The sequence below is a fragment of the Microchirus variegatus genome, assembly GCF_963457635.1.
Source record: "Microchirus variegatus genome assembly, chromosome: 3".
Classification (NCBI taxonomy): Eukaryota; Metazoa; Chordata; class Actinopteri; order Pleuronectiformes; family Soleidae; genus Microchirus; species Microchirus variegatus.
Genome location: NC_139804.1, coordinates 20688983 through 20703670, shown reverse-complemented (window position 1 = coordinate 20703670; position 14688 = coordinate 20688983). Strand labels below are relative to the sequence as shown.

General features: G+C 39.8%; 1 protein-coding gene across 1 annotated transcript in view; it reads left to right on the top strand.

Moving 5' to 3' along the window:
• sgsm2 (small G protein signaling modulator 2) overlaps positions 1-14688 on the top strand; it is a gene marked incomplete at both ends in the record, with an annotated part of 72109 nt that overhangs the window by 54648 nt on the left and 2773 nt on the right. Inside the window, 8 exons of the mRNA XM_083886477.1 lie at positions 1612-1786; positions 4834-4898; positions 6831-6976; positions 9671-9799; positions 9928-10110; positions 10663-11049; positions 11588-11712; positions 13181-13263. Coding sequence (XP_083742603.1) covers positions 1612-1786; positions 4834-4898; positions 6831-6976; positions 9671-9799; positions 9928-10110; positions 10663-11049; positions 11588-11712; positions 13181-13263 — 1293 coding nt within the window. The remainder of the gene's footprint in view (positions 1-1611; positions 1787-4833; positions 4899-6830; positions 6977-9670; positions 9800-9927; positions 10111-10662; positions 11050-11587; positions 11713-13180; positions 13264-14688) is intronic.

The window sequence follows — 14688 nt, the reverse complement described above, 5'->3', positions numbered from 1 at the left end:
AGCTTGACACACTCCCTCCACCCTTCACTCTCTGTTCGTCTCTTCTCTGTCTTGCCACCACTCAGACACACCATATAATTCATGATATTTGGCAGCGATCCTTATGCGAGCCTGTGAACGCACACTGTCAGATCAACAGGCTTGTCTGACACCTGGTTTCATCGTGGATTCACAATTCCTGAAGGCTCATGATTTCGGTGAAAGCCTTTCTGGCTTCTTTGTATTCTGGGACTTGCAGTGCCGACTGGCGAACAGTTAAAATTGGAGGGTGTAGTTTGTGAAGTATGCCCCAGTACTGTTGGGTTTGAGTTGTCGTGGCCAGGAACTGCTTGGATAATTTGCTTAGTGTTGTTTTGTTTCGTTTTTCTTTGTTTGTTAAATTTTCCTTCTTTTTTTTGTCCTTTCATTTCTCACTTGCAACATGCTTGACAGTATATGCATGGGAACTATGCACCCTTCTCATTGTTTTTTTTGTTGTTTTTTGAAAGGAACGATTGTGTGTTTCTGCATATGTGTGATGAAAAAAAATTCCTTTTTTATTTCTCTCTCTCTCTCTCTCTCTCGTCTGACTTCCTCGGTTGTTTCTCCTCTGTTTGTGCAGTCGTTTGCTGCGATGCTGTTCACTGTAATTCTTCACTAAACCTGCCACCCCTCTGCCCTTCCCCCCCCCGCCCCCCGTCCTCCACCCCTCTCATTACGGTCCTGTGGGGTTCCGCAGTAGTAGAGACGTGGAGTCCTTGTGTGAGCGGGGTCGCAGTACTGACTCCAAAACCCTTGTTGATCACACATAGTCCTAAAGTAAAGAGGGGGCGGGCCAAATGTCGGTCTCGCTCCAGCAATTTTTCTGTTCGCTTTTTCCTTCTTAATTTGTTTTTTTGGGGGGAAGGGGGTTATTGAAGAAACATAGCACAGCTTCATATTTATGACAGGTCATCAGCTCCAACCTGAAGAATTAAGGTGAAGAGCATTTATTTAATGTTGACGTTTCTATGATTTTTTTCTCCCCTGTGTGTGCCCTTGTACTGGTGTCCATTTATTTTTGTTGTTTTTGAGATGATTTCTTTTGGTGTCTCTTGTCTTGTTCTGGCTTTATGCATCCTGCACGGCTTGAGCATCAGCCTCACTCCTGCCTTCTGCTCTTCTCTCACTCAGTTCTCTTCCTCCTCTCCTTCTTGCTCTTCTCTTCTGTGTGTCTGGAGTGTCCCTCTGAGCTCTGCTGTCTCCTGTCTCCCCTCTGAATGAACTGATCCAGCATGGCTTCCCTGCATCCTCTCTGCCTGTCTCTCCCACAGCACCGTTCCTGCTTCCTACAGTGTCCCCCCACCCCCCCCAACCCCTCCACTTTTGGTTTCCTCTCTACACTTGTTTTTTCCAGCTCTCACATGTAACATGAGTGTCCATTCATCAGTTCATCTCCTACTGTCATGAATAACAAGGTGGAATACATGGAACGATGTATTAATGGTTGAGCTGAGGGACCTATGTCATAATATGTAAGACTTCAAACATAGACAGTGTGACAGTGTAAACGCACATGAACACAGCATTGTGTGTTGTCTCTCACAGCACTGAGACCCCTTTGTTTTCTCACTTTCGCTCTCTCTGGTGTAGACCACGGGGATATGATGGAGATGCAGGGTTTCGGAGGAAGCCCATTGTCATGGCAACAGGCTGAAGTAACCACTCATGAGTCCCTGTGCCAGTCCTGCTCCACAGCTGGCAGCAATGTGTCATTCGAATACCCGGCCGGCTGCACCTGCATTCACAACACGGCAGATATTCACACGTATGAACTTTTATTTCACATTTAAGTGTTTTTTTAAATTATTATTTTAGAACTTACTTTTAGCAACTGTTGAAAACATCTGACAAGTGTCTGAGTAGAGACTTATTTTAAGAATCATAAGGGAAGGGGGTGAGTCTGTGGACCCAGCTCTGCATAGACACTGCTGATGTGATCTGATTAGATATGAGATTTCATGTCATGATAGTCCTGACTTAAATAATATATATATATATATATATATATATATATATATATATATATATATCTCAGTGTGAAAATCAGCTTTAAAGTCTTCAAATGGCTCTGAAAATACACTCACATTACATTACAGTATGAACAATAAGAATCTTAAGGAAGAATAATGAAATGAAAGACAGAATAAATAAAATTCATAAAAGATCATACAAGGCAATAAAATATATCTAAAAACTCCAACTCATATACATTAAAATATCTAAAACATGGGTAAAAGTAACAGCCATCCAATAAACCACATCCACAACCATAAAATCAAATAAAAGAAAAGAAGATCATAATAATTGATGAGGTTATGGAATTATGTACAGGGTATCTGTGGAGTCTTAAAAAGTCTTAAATCCAATCATTTAAACTTAAGGCCTTAAATGTTAAACAGTGATGTCAAGTCAGTCACATGAAATATTAATGATTTTTTTGTCATACATGATGATCTCAATCATGGAAATTCACCACCATCACTGTATTATGAATGCTTTTTTTTTTTTTTATCACAGTGCATGGTAAAATTGTTAAATAAAGTGGATTATACTGTATCAATGGATTATAGTCACAGCAACCACTTGGTTGGCAGATTAAGATTATAGCATCATCTGTTTGAATTGGGGAGAATTGTGTAGCAGAGAAACTGCTGTTATTTCTTACAGCCAAATAAAACCAAACATCATCACAAAAAGTTTAAACAGGTGTCTCCAGAAACTCTGCAGTTGTGTTACTCTCACTGTGTGAAATCTAAATTTGGTTTAATTGGATGAAAGATTCACTTGCAACTGCCGAGTATTTCTGTTGCTATGGTGACCAGTGCCTCAGGGGGAAGGACATACACAGACAAAGCTCTCACATATTAATTATCCACCCGCACCAATAATTTTCTTCAATTTAGAGAACTGCACTTGTGCTGATATTTCACTAAACTTGTACCAGTGGGATTTGTGCAAGCACTGATTAAAACTCATCTATTATACATTAAAACTTACATTTCTGCACCATCAGCATCACAAAGCTTCTGTGACGGCAGTGACTCACTGCTGTTTAGAGTTTCCATCAGTGCTCTCTGTACTTTCAGGCGATTTAATTAAAAAACTTAGTCATGTGACGACAAGAGCAACTCTGGCTGATAGAAGACTCATTTTACTGCTTTGTATTCAGTGTTTTATTTAGTCAACAGATACATTTGTATGAGAGGCCGTTTGAGAAATAATTCAGTCTTGCACTCACATGTTACATCATAGTCTCTCACAAACACAAGTATAGTCCATCCTGATAAGCCAATTAGATTCCGTTTCAATCAAACTCTCTCACACATAGTAGTATACTCGCATACACTGCATATCATTGTCTCATAAATTCACTATTATGTTGTTGCATTCATAATAGCGTGAAAGAGAGTATGATAGTAAATGTACGTGACTATAGTACTGTTTGTGAGAGTGTATGATAGTAAATGTACGTGACTAAAGTACTGTTTGTGAGAGAGTATGATAGTAAACGTACGTGACTAAAGTACTGTTTGTGAGAGACTATGATAGTAAACGTACGTGACTATAGTACTGTTTGTGAGAGAGTATGATAGTAAACGTACGCGACTATAGTACTGTTTGTGAGCGAGTATGATAGTAAACGTACGTGACTATAGTACTGTTTGTGAGCGAGTATGATAGTAAACGTACGTGACTATAGTACTGTTTGTGAGAGACTATGATAGTAAATGTACGTGACTATAGTACTGTTTGTGAGCGAGTATGATAGTAAACGTACGTGACTATAGTACTGTTTGTGAGAGAGTATGATAGTAAACGTACGTGACTATAGTACTGTTTGTGAGAGACTATGATAGTAAACGTACGTGACTATAGTACTGTTTGTGAGAGACTATGATAGTAAATGTACGTGACTATAGTACTGTTTGTGAGAGAGTATGATAGTAAAGTAAGAAAGACTGAATTATTTCTCAAATGGCGTCTCATTGTGCACCGTGTTTCAGGATAAAGCTTTAAAGTCGTTCCCTCCTGCTTTACAGAATACGTTACTAACACATGCGTTCACTTGTAGCCGTGTAAACACTTCACACTTCATGCATAACACAGCATTAATCAGTGCTCTATGAAGAACCAATAATGCTCCCCAAATGGGTGTTTCTAAGCACTTCATTAACGGTTAACAGGAATAGGAACATAAGAACAGGATTTTGTATCAAGTCGTTATCTATGCATTAATAGAATGAAAAGGCCCAAAGTTCACCCTCACAGACTCACAGACTCTGAGACGCATTGACAGTCAGTCAGCGACAGCTCGTCTGGAGTGTGACGATGCTCTTGCAGCCAATGCATTTCGAGCACTTAATGGTCACTTTTCAACAAACAAAGAAATATGAGGTTAATGTTAAATAAAGGCATCGAAGAGGGGACCAACCCTGAGGTCGAATTTTGTAAAATTGTTGTCTTTTTTCCAAAAGTGTAATTTACAATATATATTACAGTAAATATATACTGTAATTATTATATGACTTATATATATCTATGTATATAATTATATACTGCACTCCTATAGTCATCATAAAATAAACAACATACATTAAGCATTGTTTTTGTTTTTTTTGGTGGCATCAAGTGCATAAAGTTTTTATATCATTTTTTAACCCTTGCTGCATTTCTCACATTTCACATGTGACATTGTTAAAGTCTGTGAGGGTCCAGGGTTTAATGATCCAGGGGAAATATTGGGTTTGGGCTGAAGAGTGATGACAGTGGCTAACATGATGCTAACAGTGAACTCCTCCCCTCCCCCATCAGTGTTCCTCTGAAGCTGCTCTGCCAGAACATGAAGAGACAGATCGTCTCCAGAGCCTTTTATGGATGTAAGTACTCCCATGTTTTCATTTCATATATATGTACTCTATATAATATTATGTACTGTTACTGTACATCAGGGGTATCAAACTCATTTTAGTCCAGGGGCCACATGCAGCACAAGTGGGCCAGACCAATACAATAATAGGATAATAACCTATAAACAACAAGAATTCTTAATTTGTTTTACATTTAATTGAGTATCTTTTTTATAAAACATGACATTTCTTGAGAAAAACAAGTGCAATTTCAACAATATTATGCCTAAATTTACACATGTGCATCACAACCTACACATCTCAGTGGATTTACAAAGGCACACACATTTAGTCACTAGTATTTGGAAGTGAAAAATCTAGTATTTCACATGATTAGATTTTTATTATAACAAATTCATCTTGTTGGCCAGATTGGACTATCTGGAGGGCCAGTTCTGGCCCACGGGCCATATGTTTGACACCCTTGCTGTATGTCATCTGTATGTATGCATATCTGTAAGACCACATTGATTTTAAATGTTATATTTTATATCCTGCAGTTTCTTTTGAATTGTTTGTGCCAAGTCTGTAATTATGTGAGATGTAATTCAAGTCCATCTTCATAACACAGTGAGGTGAAGACAACAGAACATTTGATGTTCTATCAAGTGCATTTTTTATTAGACGCATTTATTTTCCTGTCAACAACAGAAACTGACAGTATGCTGTAGATCAATGTTCCACCTGCTTTTGTGAACTTTGAAACAGTAACAAAATTGCGTTGTTGGATAACATTTTAATTACATTTTACTTATGGGATCAAATCACAGCACATATTTTTTTTCAAAGCACACGCTGAGATCTCGCAGTATTACAGAGAAAAAGCCAACACTTGATGTATGGCTCGGTGCAGTTGCTGCTCGGCAGAGTAATAAGTTTGAGGGCTGTAATATAATATCGCACAATATAAATCAAACTTGTAATTAAACTCTGTAATAAGTTGGTGAGTAATTTAATGCACTTAAAGTGTTATCAGAAGTGTTTTTTAATCACAAGAACAGCCTAAAGTAAAGAGTTTGTTAATTGTCTTTGACATAACAATATGAACAATAAAACACAGCTGTAGGTGATAAAGCGGTGACTGTGGTCTCCTCTGCAGTGTAACCCCACATCCTTTTGAAAAAAACTAAAAATCTTCTTTCTTTCATCCAGAAATGATGCAAATGTTTCTTAGATGAGCTTTATGAAGAAGAGAAGAGTGGGAGACAAAAAAGTCCCACAAACGTGATTGTTGTGTGGTGTATGAACCATAAGAAAGCTATAATAAAACACAACTTTGGGTAAATGACTACCCAAAGAGGATCAATCACTGAATAAAGAAGTGAGCAGATGTCATTATTAAACGAGCTTTGATTGAGATAGAGAGAGAGAAAGAACCACATTGCAGCAGGAGGTGTTATCTGTGTCTCAGAGCAGGGGCCAGCTGAGTTATAAGCTCTGTTATTTCTACATGTACAGCATTCTTACTGCCAAAGGCAGAGACTGACAACCAACCACAGTCCTACCTCAGGTGGAACAAGTCGAGGAAAAAAAAGTTGCACTCACACACACACCACATCACCCTCAGCTGATGAGCAACCTGCATGTAGGTTCTACACCTGTGATGAAGGCCTCCTGACAATGTCATCAGTTCTGCACACACTTGAAGCTCATTAGAGTGAACCTACGATCTACTGCATGGGTCATAATTCCTGCATACGACCCATGATTATGTCTCGAAGGTCTTCTGTTCAGCCCTCATGGGGCAATTGTCTTGTTGCACTTGATTGAATGATTGAATTGTGGCCTGGTTGAAGTCATCTTTTTGTCTCTAATTTCTGTTTTGTTTACGTGTTCCGACTTTATCGCTGCTTCACTGCTTGGTCTCAGCTGTGTGTGTGTGTTTTTGTGTGTGTCCATCAGGGCTGGCCTACTGTCGACACCTGTCCACCGTGCGGACTCACCTGTCAGCTTTGGTCAACCACAACATCGTTCCTCCAGACAGACCTTGCGAGGCGTCCGGAGGCCTCAGCAAAGAAGTGTGGAGCAAGTACCAGAAAGACTGCAAGGTGAGAACAGACGCCGCATTCCATCTGAGACAAGACTTACTTTGTGGTGAGCTGGTCAAAATTACAGCCACACCACAGAAACTTTAATCTTCCTGCGACACTCTGACAACTCCACCTCCCACAGGCTCTAGGATTTAGAAGCCAGACATCTGAGCTTTGCCAATTCATTGTTGGTATTGATCAGAGCCCACAAATAAATCACGGTCATTTCATGCTGCAGGGAACCTGTGTGAGTGTTATTTAATGCTATGTTTTATAAAGTGAGATAAACTGTTACCCATCCTGGTACTCCAGCTATATCATCTTGTGACAAATTAGCCTCTGGGGCAGACTTTCAATTTAGGTAGAGGACATCCAGGCAGAGACTTGCATTTGAACTTTGTCGACCAAGTGAGGTGAGATGTGAGAATGGACTGGTTTTATGGTCTGTAAATGGTCTGTATTTATATAGCGCTTTTTCTAGCCACGATGACCACCCAAAGCTGCTTTACGCTACATTTTTTGCCATTCATCCATTCAGTCACACGTCCATACAGTGCATCTATGTGCACTGTAATCTATCATATCCATTCACATGCTGTATGCACAGCCATCAGGAGCAACTTGGGGTTAATTGTCTTGCCCTGGGACACATGGCAGGTGGACTAGCGGAGCCAGGGACGGAATCCTCACCCTTCCTGTTGAAAGAAGACCCACTCTACCACTGAGGCATGGTGCCCCTTTTTTAAGTCATTTCTAGAAACAGCTATTTGCATATGAATGCAGATCGGTGAAACAGCAAAATAGAAGATGCATTTCTGTCTATGTTTTCTGCTTCCTTTGCTCTGTACATGGATTGTTTATCCGTGGGCAAACAAAGCCCACTCGTACGTGATTGGTCAAGTTAGAAATAGAAACTAGAGGATAAATATTGTCCCTCACCTACAGATTCTTGATATTCAGATCATAAAGAATCTTTCTATAGAGACAAAATGTTCCGTACAAGGAACAAAGGCTTTTGTTCTGCATTCCACTTTTGGGACATGAGACGTACAACATTTTTATATAGCCCATATTCATATTTCATTATTTACAAATAGCATCTTCTTTATGAAGAGCAGAGTCACTGACGTCAAATGCGAGAAGTGTAATGAAATGTTAAAGGAAGAAAAGCCTCGTTTATGTTGTAAGTGGAAGAGATTTGAAGGAAAGTGACTCATAGTGTGTGTGTGTGTGTATGTGTATGTGTATGTGTTATGGTCTGTCCTCAATGTGGATAAATGACTCAGAAACAAACATCTTCTCTGTAGATGTCTACTGCTGTGACCATATTCAGCCAGGCAGTGACCTTTTTGTTCTTATCTCAGCCTTTGATGTCGTACGGCAGCAGTTGATCACAACAAAGTGAATTGTGAATTTGTGTAGCAGATAAATGCTTGTTTGTTGTTGTTTTTTTTCACAATTTTACCATTCAGCACACGTATCTTCTAACCCAATGCTATTATAACCCCAAGAAAGACAAGAAGGCCTTTAATAGCACACTGAGCAGAAAATCGTCAGCGCTGCACACAGGAAGTGGCTCGTCTTAACCCTAGAACACTATCGCTCAAATTCACTCCACCATCACTAACGCCGGGTGACAATACATGACACATTTGAGTAGTGTTATTTTATTTTAAACTGTGTCATGTCTAACAAAATTAAAGAAAAGCATCATGAGTGGACCTTATAAAAATGCTCCGAAATTACTGGAAAATTAGGAATTTGGGAACAAAAAATGTCTAAAAAAAATGAAGATGAAAACTTGGTTTTCATGAAAATCACATAAATGTATTTGCTCAGGTGAAAACCACCCGGCAATGGTGTTCTAAGGTTAACGGCAATACTGCGCTAGTCAAGCAAGCTGGCTGATGACTTGGTTGGAGTATGACTGAAAACACTGAAAAGTTGAATCCATATTGTTCCATCCAGTTTCATCCATATTAAAATGGTATAACATTATATCTATAATCTTAACGCTAGGTGATCTTCTGGGTAATTTTTTCTGATGCTGCTGTTAGGATTCACCTCCCTCCTCCTCACATCACTTCATGAACACGTTTGGTGAGGTCATTTATTCACTGACAGATTCACTGAAAAAGGTTAAATTGACTGTTGGGGCACTGAGACTGAGAGCAGATGAGTGACAGCTGTCAGAATCCAGCCATTTCACACTCTTTTTAACCAAAGCAGCTTTAATAAACTCTTCACAGACACATTATACATGTACTTTTATTAGCTCATAGATGAATGAGTTTCTATACCTCACCTCATACACTTTATATGATATCCTCTGCTCATGAAGATGCATATTAATTACTCTACATTATGTCAAAGACCATGTATGTCGCCTGCAGTCTCCTCTCTCTCCTTTACCCTAATGAAAGTTTAATGCATCTCAGGGAAATGAAGTCTCATTAAAGAGTGCAGTGTGATACTATCATAAAGCACCACTGTAATAATTTATCAGCTCCAACAAAGTCATCATTACTAATTCACTCGCTCCTCATACTTGCGTCCTTTATCTTCCTCTGGATCACAATCACTCTTCTGTCTCCTTCTATTATTCATGCACTTTCTCTACCTTTTGTTCCTCTGAGCACTCACGCCCAGATCCTTCTTCTTCCTGCGTGTGTGTGTGTGTGTGTGTGTGTGTGTGTGTGTGTGTATGTGTAGAACTATAAGGAGCTGGAGCTACTGAGGCTGGTGTATTATGGGGGAGTGCAACATGATATCAGGAAGGAGGTCTGGCCTTTCCTGCTGGGACACTACAAATTTGGCATGGGCAAAAAGGACATGAGCCAGGTACAATACAAACATACACACCTGCACACACACACACACACACACACACACACACACACACACATAGACACACCTGCAGAGTTTTTTTTTGCCATAGCCTCAACATCATGTATTTGCCTCCTGTACAGATCGATGCAAAGATCAGTGAGCGTTACCAGCAGGTAATGCGGGAGTGGAAGGCCTGTGAGGTCATCGTCAGGCAGAGGGAGAAGGAGATGCAGTCGGCCATCTTTGCCAAGCTGTCGTCAGGCAGCAGCATTGACAGTCACGTCCTGCGACTGGTTCACAGAGACTCCACACTCAGCAATGAGGTGAAGGAGCTCGACAATAAACACACCAGGAACACACATCTGGCTCCTTATAGCAGCGCTTCCTTCCGTCCTGTCTGACCACACAGACCCGAGAAGCAGATGTAATATTTCTGACTGACTGGCAGGAGAGAGGGGGCGCTACAGAGCTGGCAATAATGTTTTTACCAATGTCATTTTGACAGCAGGTTTTTTAACATTCACTCTGCTGCTGAGCCTTGGTTTGGTTTAGTCCATTTAAATGAATACAAATTGAGTTGTGATACGTAATAACAGGTTAAAAGGTCATGAATATGAAAGGGGGAGTGTTCATATTTCATATGTTCCCCCGTGTACTACTGCATATTTATATACATGGTGTAGCATTTCCAACAACACTCAAATTGCTGGACCAGCTCCCAAAATAGAGGTTTGGTAACAGACAACAGACAAGTGTGACATCACGTTTTAACATTAGTTTATAATGATTACATACAATATATTTGTTTTCTGTGAGGCAGAATGTTGCAGTTGCTTTAATTCTAATTATTAAACTCTTTATCACTGCATCCTCAGGTGTTTATGTCGGTGGATGAGCCAGATGCAGGAAGCCAGGAGACTCCCAGTGGAGAGGACATCACTCCCACCATGACCACCTTGGTCCCGCCTGCCGCCCTCCCCCCAGAGGAGCGTCCCCTGGTGGAGTTTGACTCCCCTGACTCGGGTCTGCCCTCCTCCAGAAACTACTCAGTGACCTCTGCCCACTCCCAGATCCTGTCCAGCATAGATGACGGTCAGAGCATGGAGGAGGAAGGAGGGGGTGGGGAGGAGGCCAGGACTCTGGGTGTGTTGGGGGGGCGTCAGGACTCTCTGACCGAGGACCGGCTGTGTAGCCAGCTGGACAAACTGGTGACCAATGGAGCGTCTGCGGAGGGGGTGTCACCTTCACTGTCCAAATACACAGTAGGTGTTTATTTAACCTGAGTGAATAAGCTAGTAACATGACTTATAGTAAACTAAAAGGCTGAATGTGAGGATAAAGTGCAGAGGCTGACTCTGTTTTTGCACCAATTAACAATAAGACTACTTATATAAATGACGTATAAATTATTCATTATTACTTTAACCATTAGCTTCTCAGCTATTTAATAAGTCACTTGTATATACCTTTGTACGCACGTCAAAGTAACAAATTCAATGTTAAGGGTTAACATGGATACTTGGTTCTTGTTAATAAAAACATTTGATAAAAATGTCATTATTATAAGTATAACAGTACTTTGGTCCGTTTTCACACTAGGAACCTGATGGTGGAGGTTTTAACAACCACATTAACTATCTAATTATAAACAGTCCATAGATCCTCTATAAGGGGTCGTTTTATTGTAAAGTGGTATCCATGTTTTTTGTGGGACCTGAAGACCTGAATCAAGCAGATGTACAGAGTGAAGTCAAAGAAAAGCCACAGACACATAAACACAGGAATGTTTCCTTCACACAGATTGAGCTGTTGGACATCGTCGCCCTGAACCTCCACAGGATAGACAAAGATGTCCAACGATGCGACCGGAACTATTATTACTTCACCACTGCAAACCTGGAGAAACTACGCAACATCATGTGCAGGTGTGTGAAGATAATGAATGGTGGGTCAAAAACATCATGATCAGAGCAGCTGGTAAACACAGTGGAACATTCAGCTGCTGAAAGCTAAATGGTTTCACTCAGTTTGTGTTTACAGGTGGACAAAAGTAACATTGACACAAAGAAAAATCTATTTTACAAGTTGAAACCATGCATTTAAATATGTTATTAGACTACTTTAAGTTCGAATGGGCAACATTCCCATTGTTAGTGATCGAAAAAGTAATGGAAATCAAATTATTTGAAAGAGAATTCTCCAGGCCAGGCATGTCCAAAGTCTGCCACAGTCAGATTTTGTATGGTCCACAGCGTCGGTTTTATAATGTATTATTTATGGCCAGGGACAGACAATTGGCCCTGATTGTGCTTTGAAACCAGAGTCCAGAGTTTGCAACCCAGCCATTATAAACAGATGCATTCACATGTTATTATGTTATGACCCAAGATGTCAAAGAAAGGCAGAATTGTTTCATTTGTTCACTCCTGCGTGGCTTAGATTTGATTACATTGCCATTTGATAATTGTGTGAAAATAGTACATTTCTATATAACTTTTACTGTTTACTGAAGGGACCATTGACACCCCTGCTCTAGTTTTGGGGAAATCTCACCCATGACTGGAGAATTTGACCTTATCATAGAACAGTTCAGACAAAGAGGAAACTCCTGTTGACTTTTATAATTTACTGCACAAACCTCCAGTTAAGACCAGCACTGGTAACAACAGCTACAAGACAAACTTTTAAAAAAGAAAGAAAGAAAAACAACAACAACTGACTTTAAAGAAATACTGACTTTTTTTTTTTTTCAAAAGAAGTTATTTTTAGTCCAATAATGACTAAATTGTGAATTAAATTTGATGGGTTTTGATAATTTGGTACCTAAGAAATCTCAAATGGCACAGATGGTGCCAAACTGTGCCGAAAGAGAGAACACATAGACATCTCTTTACTAAAACCTCGTCATTTTACTCTGCTTCACTTCAGCAGCATAAGACTTTGCACAGTTCATGTCCACATGTTGTTACATGATCTCCATGCGTTTTTAAGCTCCTACTGCATATTTTAAAGGTGATATTTGCTTTAAAATGCAATATTTTTAGGCGCAAGAAAAAACTCATTTATAAAAAAAACTTAATTTATGCTGTGTTCCATGTGCATTTACTCTACCTCTGATGGAATCTCACAAGTGTTATCTTTATTTTGATACCAAGATAATCCACAAAGCGCTTGTAACTGCAGATATTTACTCTATTTAGTTTGGGCATGAAATTTTCGAGCAGGGATCAGCAGCATCAGTTTTATCAATCTGAGCGACCAATAACTGGAGCCATCTGCTGAAAGACAAAAGAAAAAATATAACTAATGTGTTTTGTCATTGCTCTCTCTCTCTCTCTCGCTCTCTCTCTCTCTCTCTCTCTCTCGCTCTCTCTCTCTGTGTCCTGCCTGCAGTTATGTGTGGGAGCATTTAGAGATGGGCTACGTTCAGGGCATGTGTGACCTTCTGGCTCCACTCATGGTCATCCTGGATGATGGTGAGAACTAACATTCACTACCTTTACACACACGGTTGAGCCTCAACTCAACTATGTGGTTTAACTGTCCTTACTTTTCCAAGTGAACGAGCGCTAACGGGGCAATCAATTTATTAAATGAACTGTGAGCGACTCTGCTACGCTAGGTGCCCCCATCATGTAATTCAAAAATGTAACCGTGTGCATTTATTTCAAAAGTCAATTTTAGTCAAAGACAATAATTCATTCTCTCTCCTCCTATGTTTACCATATTTATTATGTATAGATCAGAAATAGATCATGTCAGTTCCTCATTTAAGAAGAATGACATTTACAGACAGTCTATGTCTATTTTCGGATACGTTTCAGCGCCAAACACTCTCTCAGTGGACACCAGTGCAGGAGAGTATTTCCATATTCCAGTATAGGCTAGTATTGAAAGTGAAATTGAACGGGAGCTGCATTGAACACCATAGTGTGTGTTTGTAATGACTGAAGATGACAGGAAGACAACTTGGGTTAAATTACTGGCTTTACAGTAACAGTCTTCTATAGAATCTGTCTGTATACTTGGACACTTTAGTTTGTCTCCTCACTGCCACACCAGTGAAATGTTGTTTTGAGCCTTACAGTGGTTTTAAAAATAGCAATTTGTCTCTGAGATTTTGATCAGGTGCCTATGATGGAACCTCTGTAGTCAGTGATGAGTTAAGTTGAAAGATGTTATTGAAGACAGCTCAGATCTGAGGAGAACTGAGACAATGCCTGACATCTGAACAGTGAGGCATCATTACAGATTCTGGCAAGCAGCGTTCCAGGTCGGATACATAAATCAGAATCAGAATCAGAATACTTTATTAATCCCAGGGGGAAAATTGTTTTTGTTCAAGATGCTCTGTGCAAAGTAGGTAAGAAATACAGCATGAGGAAACAAGAGTTAAAAATACAGTTATAAATAAAACAGTAAAATAAGCAATACAATGAAATGAAATAAAATATACAATAATAAAGTAGGCAAATAATACTTGAGATAGTGTATCCGGTCCAGATGACTGGTGCCTTGGTATCTAGTGAGGGAACCTTGAAAGGAACCTAGTTTGTGTTATGGCTGTTAATATTGAACACCAGGTCTGGTTATAAGAATATGTGCATCGTTAAACCTAAAGTTGGGTGAAGATTAGAATTTTCTCTCACACTATGCACTGCCATTTTAGCTCTTTCAGTTTCAAGATTATTATCCTAAATAGACCTAGAATGTCTATAACTCCGGATTTTTCCTTTCAAGACATGAAAAAGCGTTTATAACGGTGTGTCACCCAAATCACTGTAAATGCATTCATGTGTTTCTCATCAGCAGGCTTAGTAATTACTGTTCACTGTGTCATCTCAGTCACTGGGCCCTCTGTACTTTCTCTCTCCCTGTGTGTGTGTGTGTGTGTGTGTGTG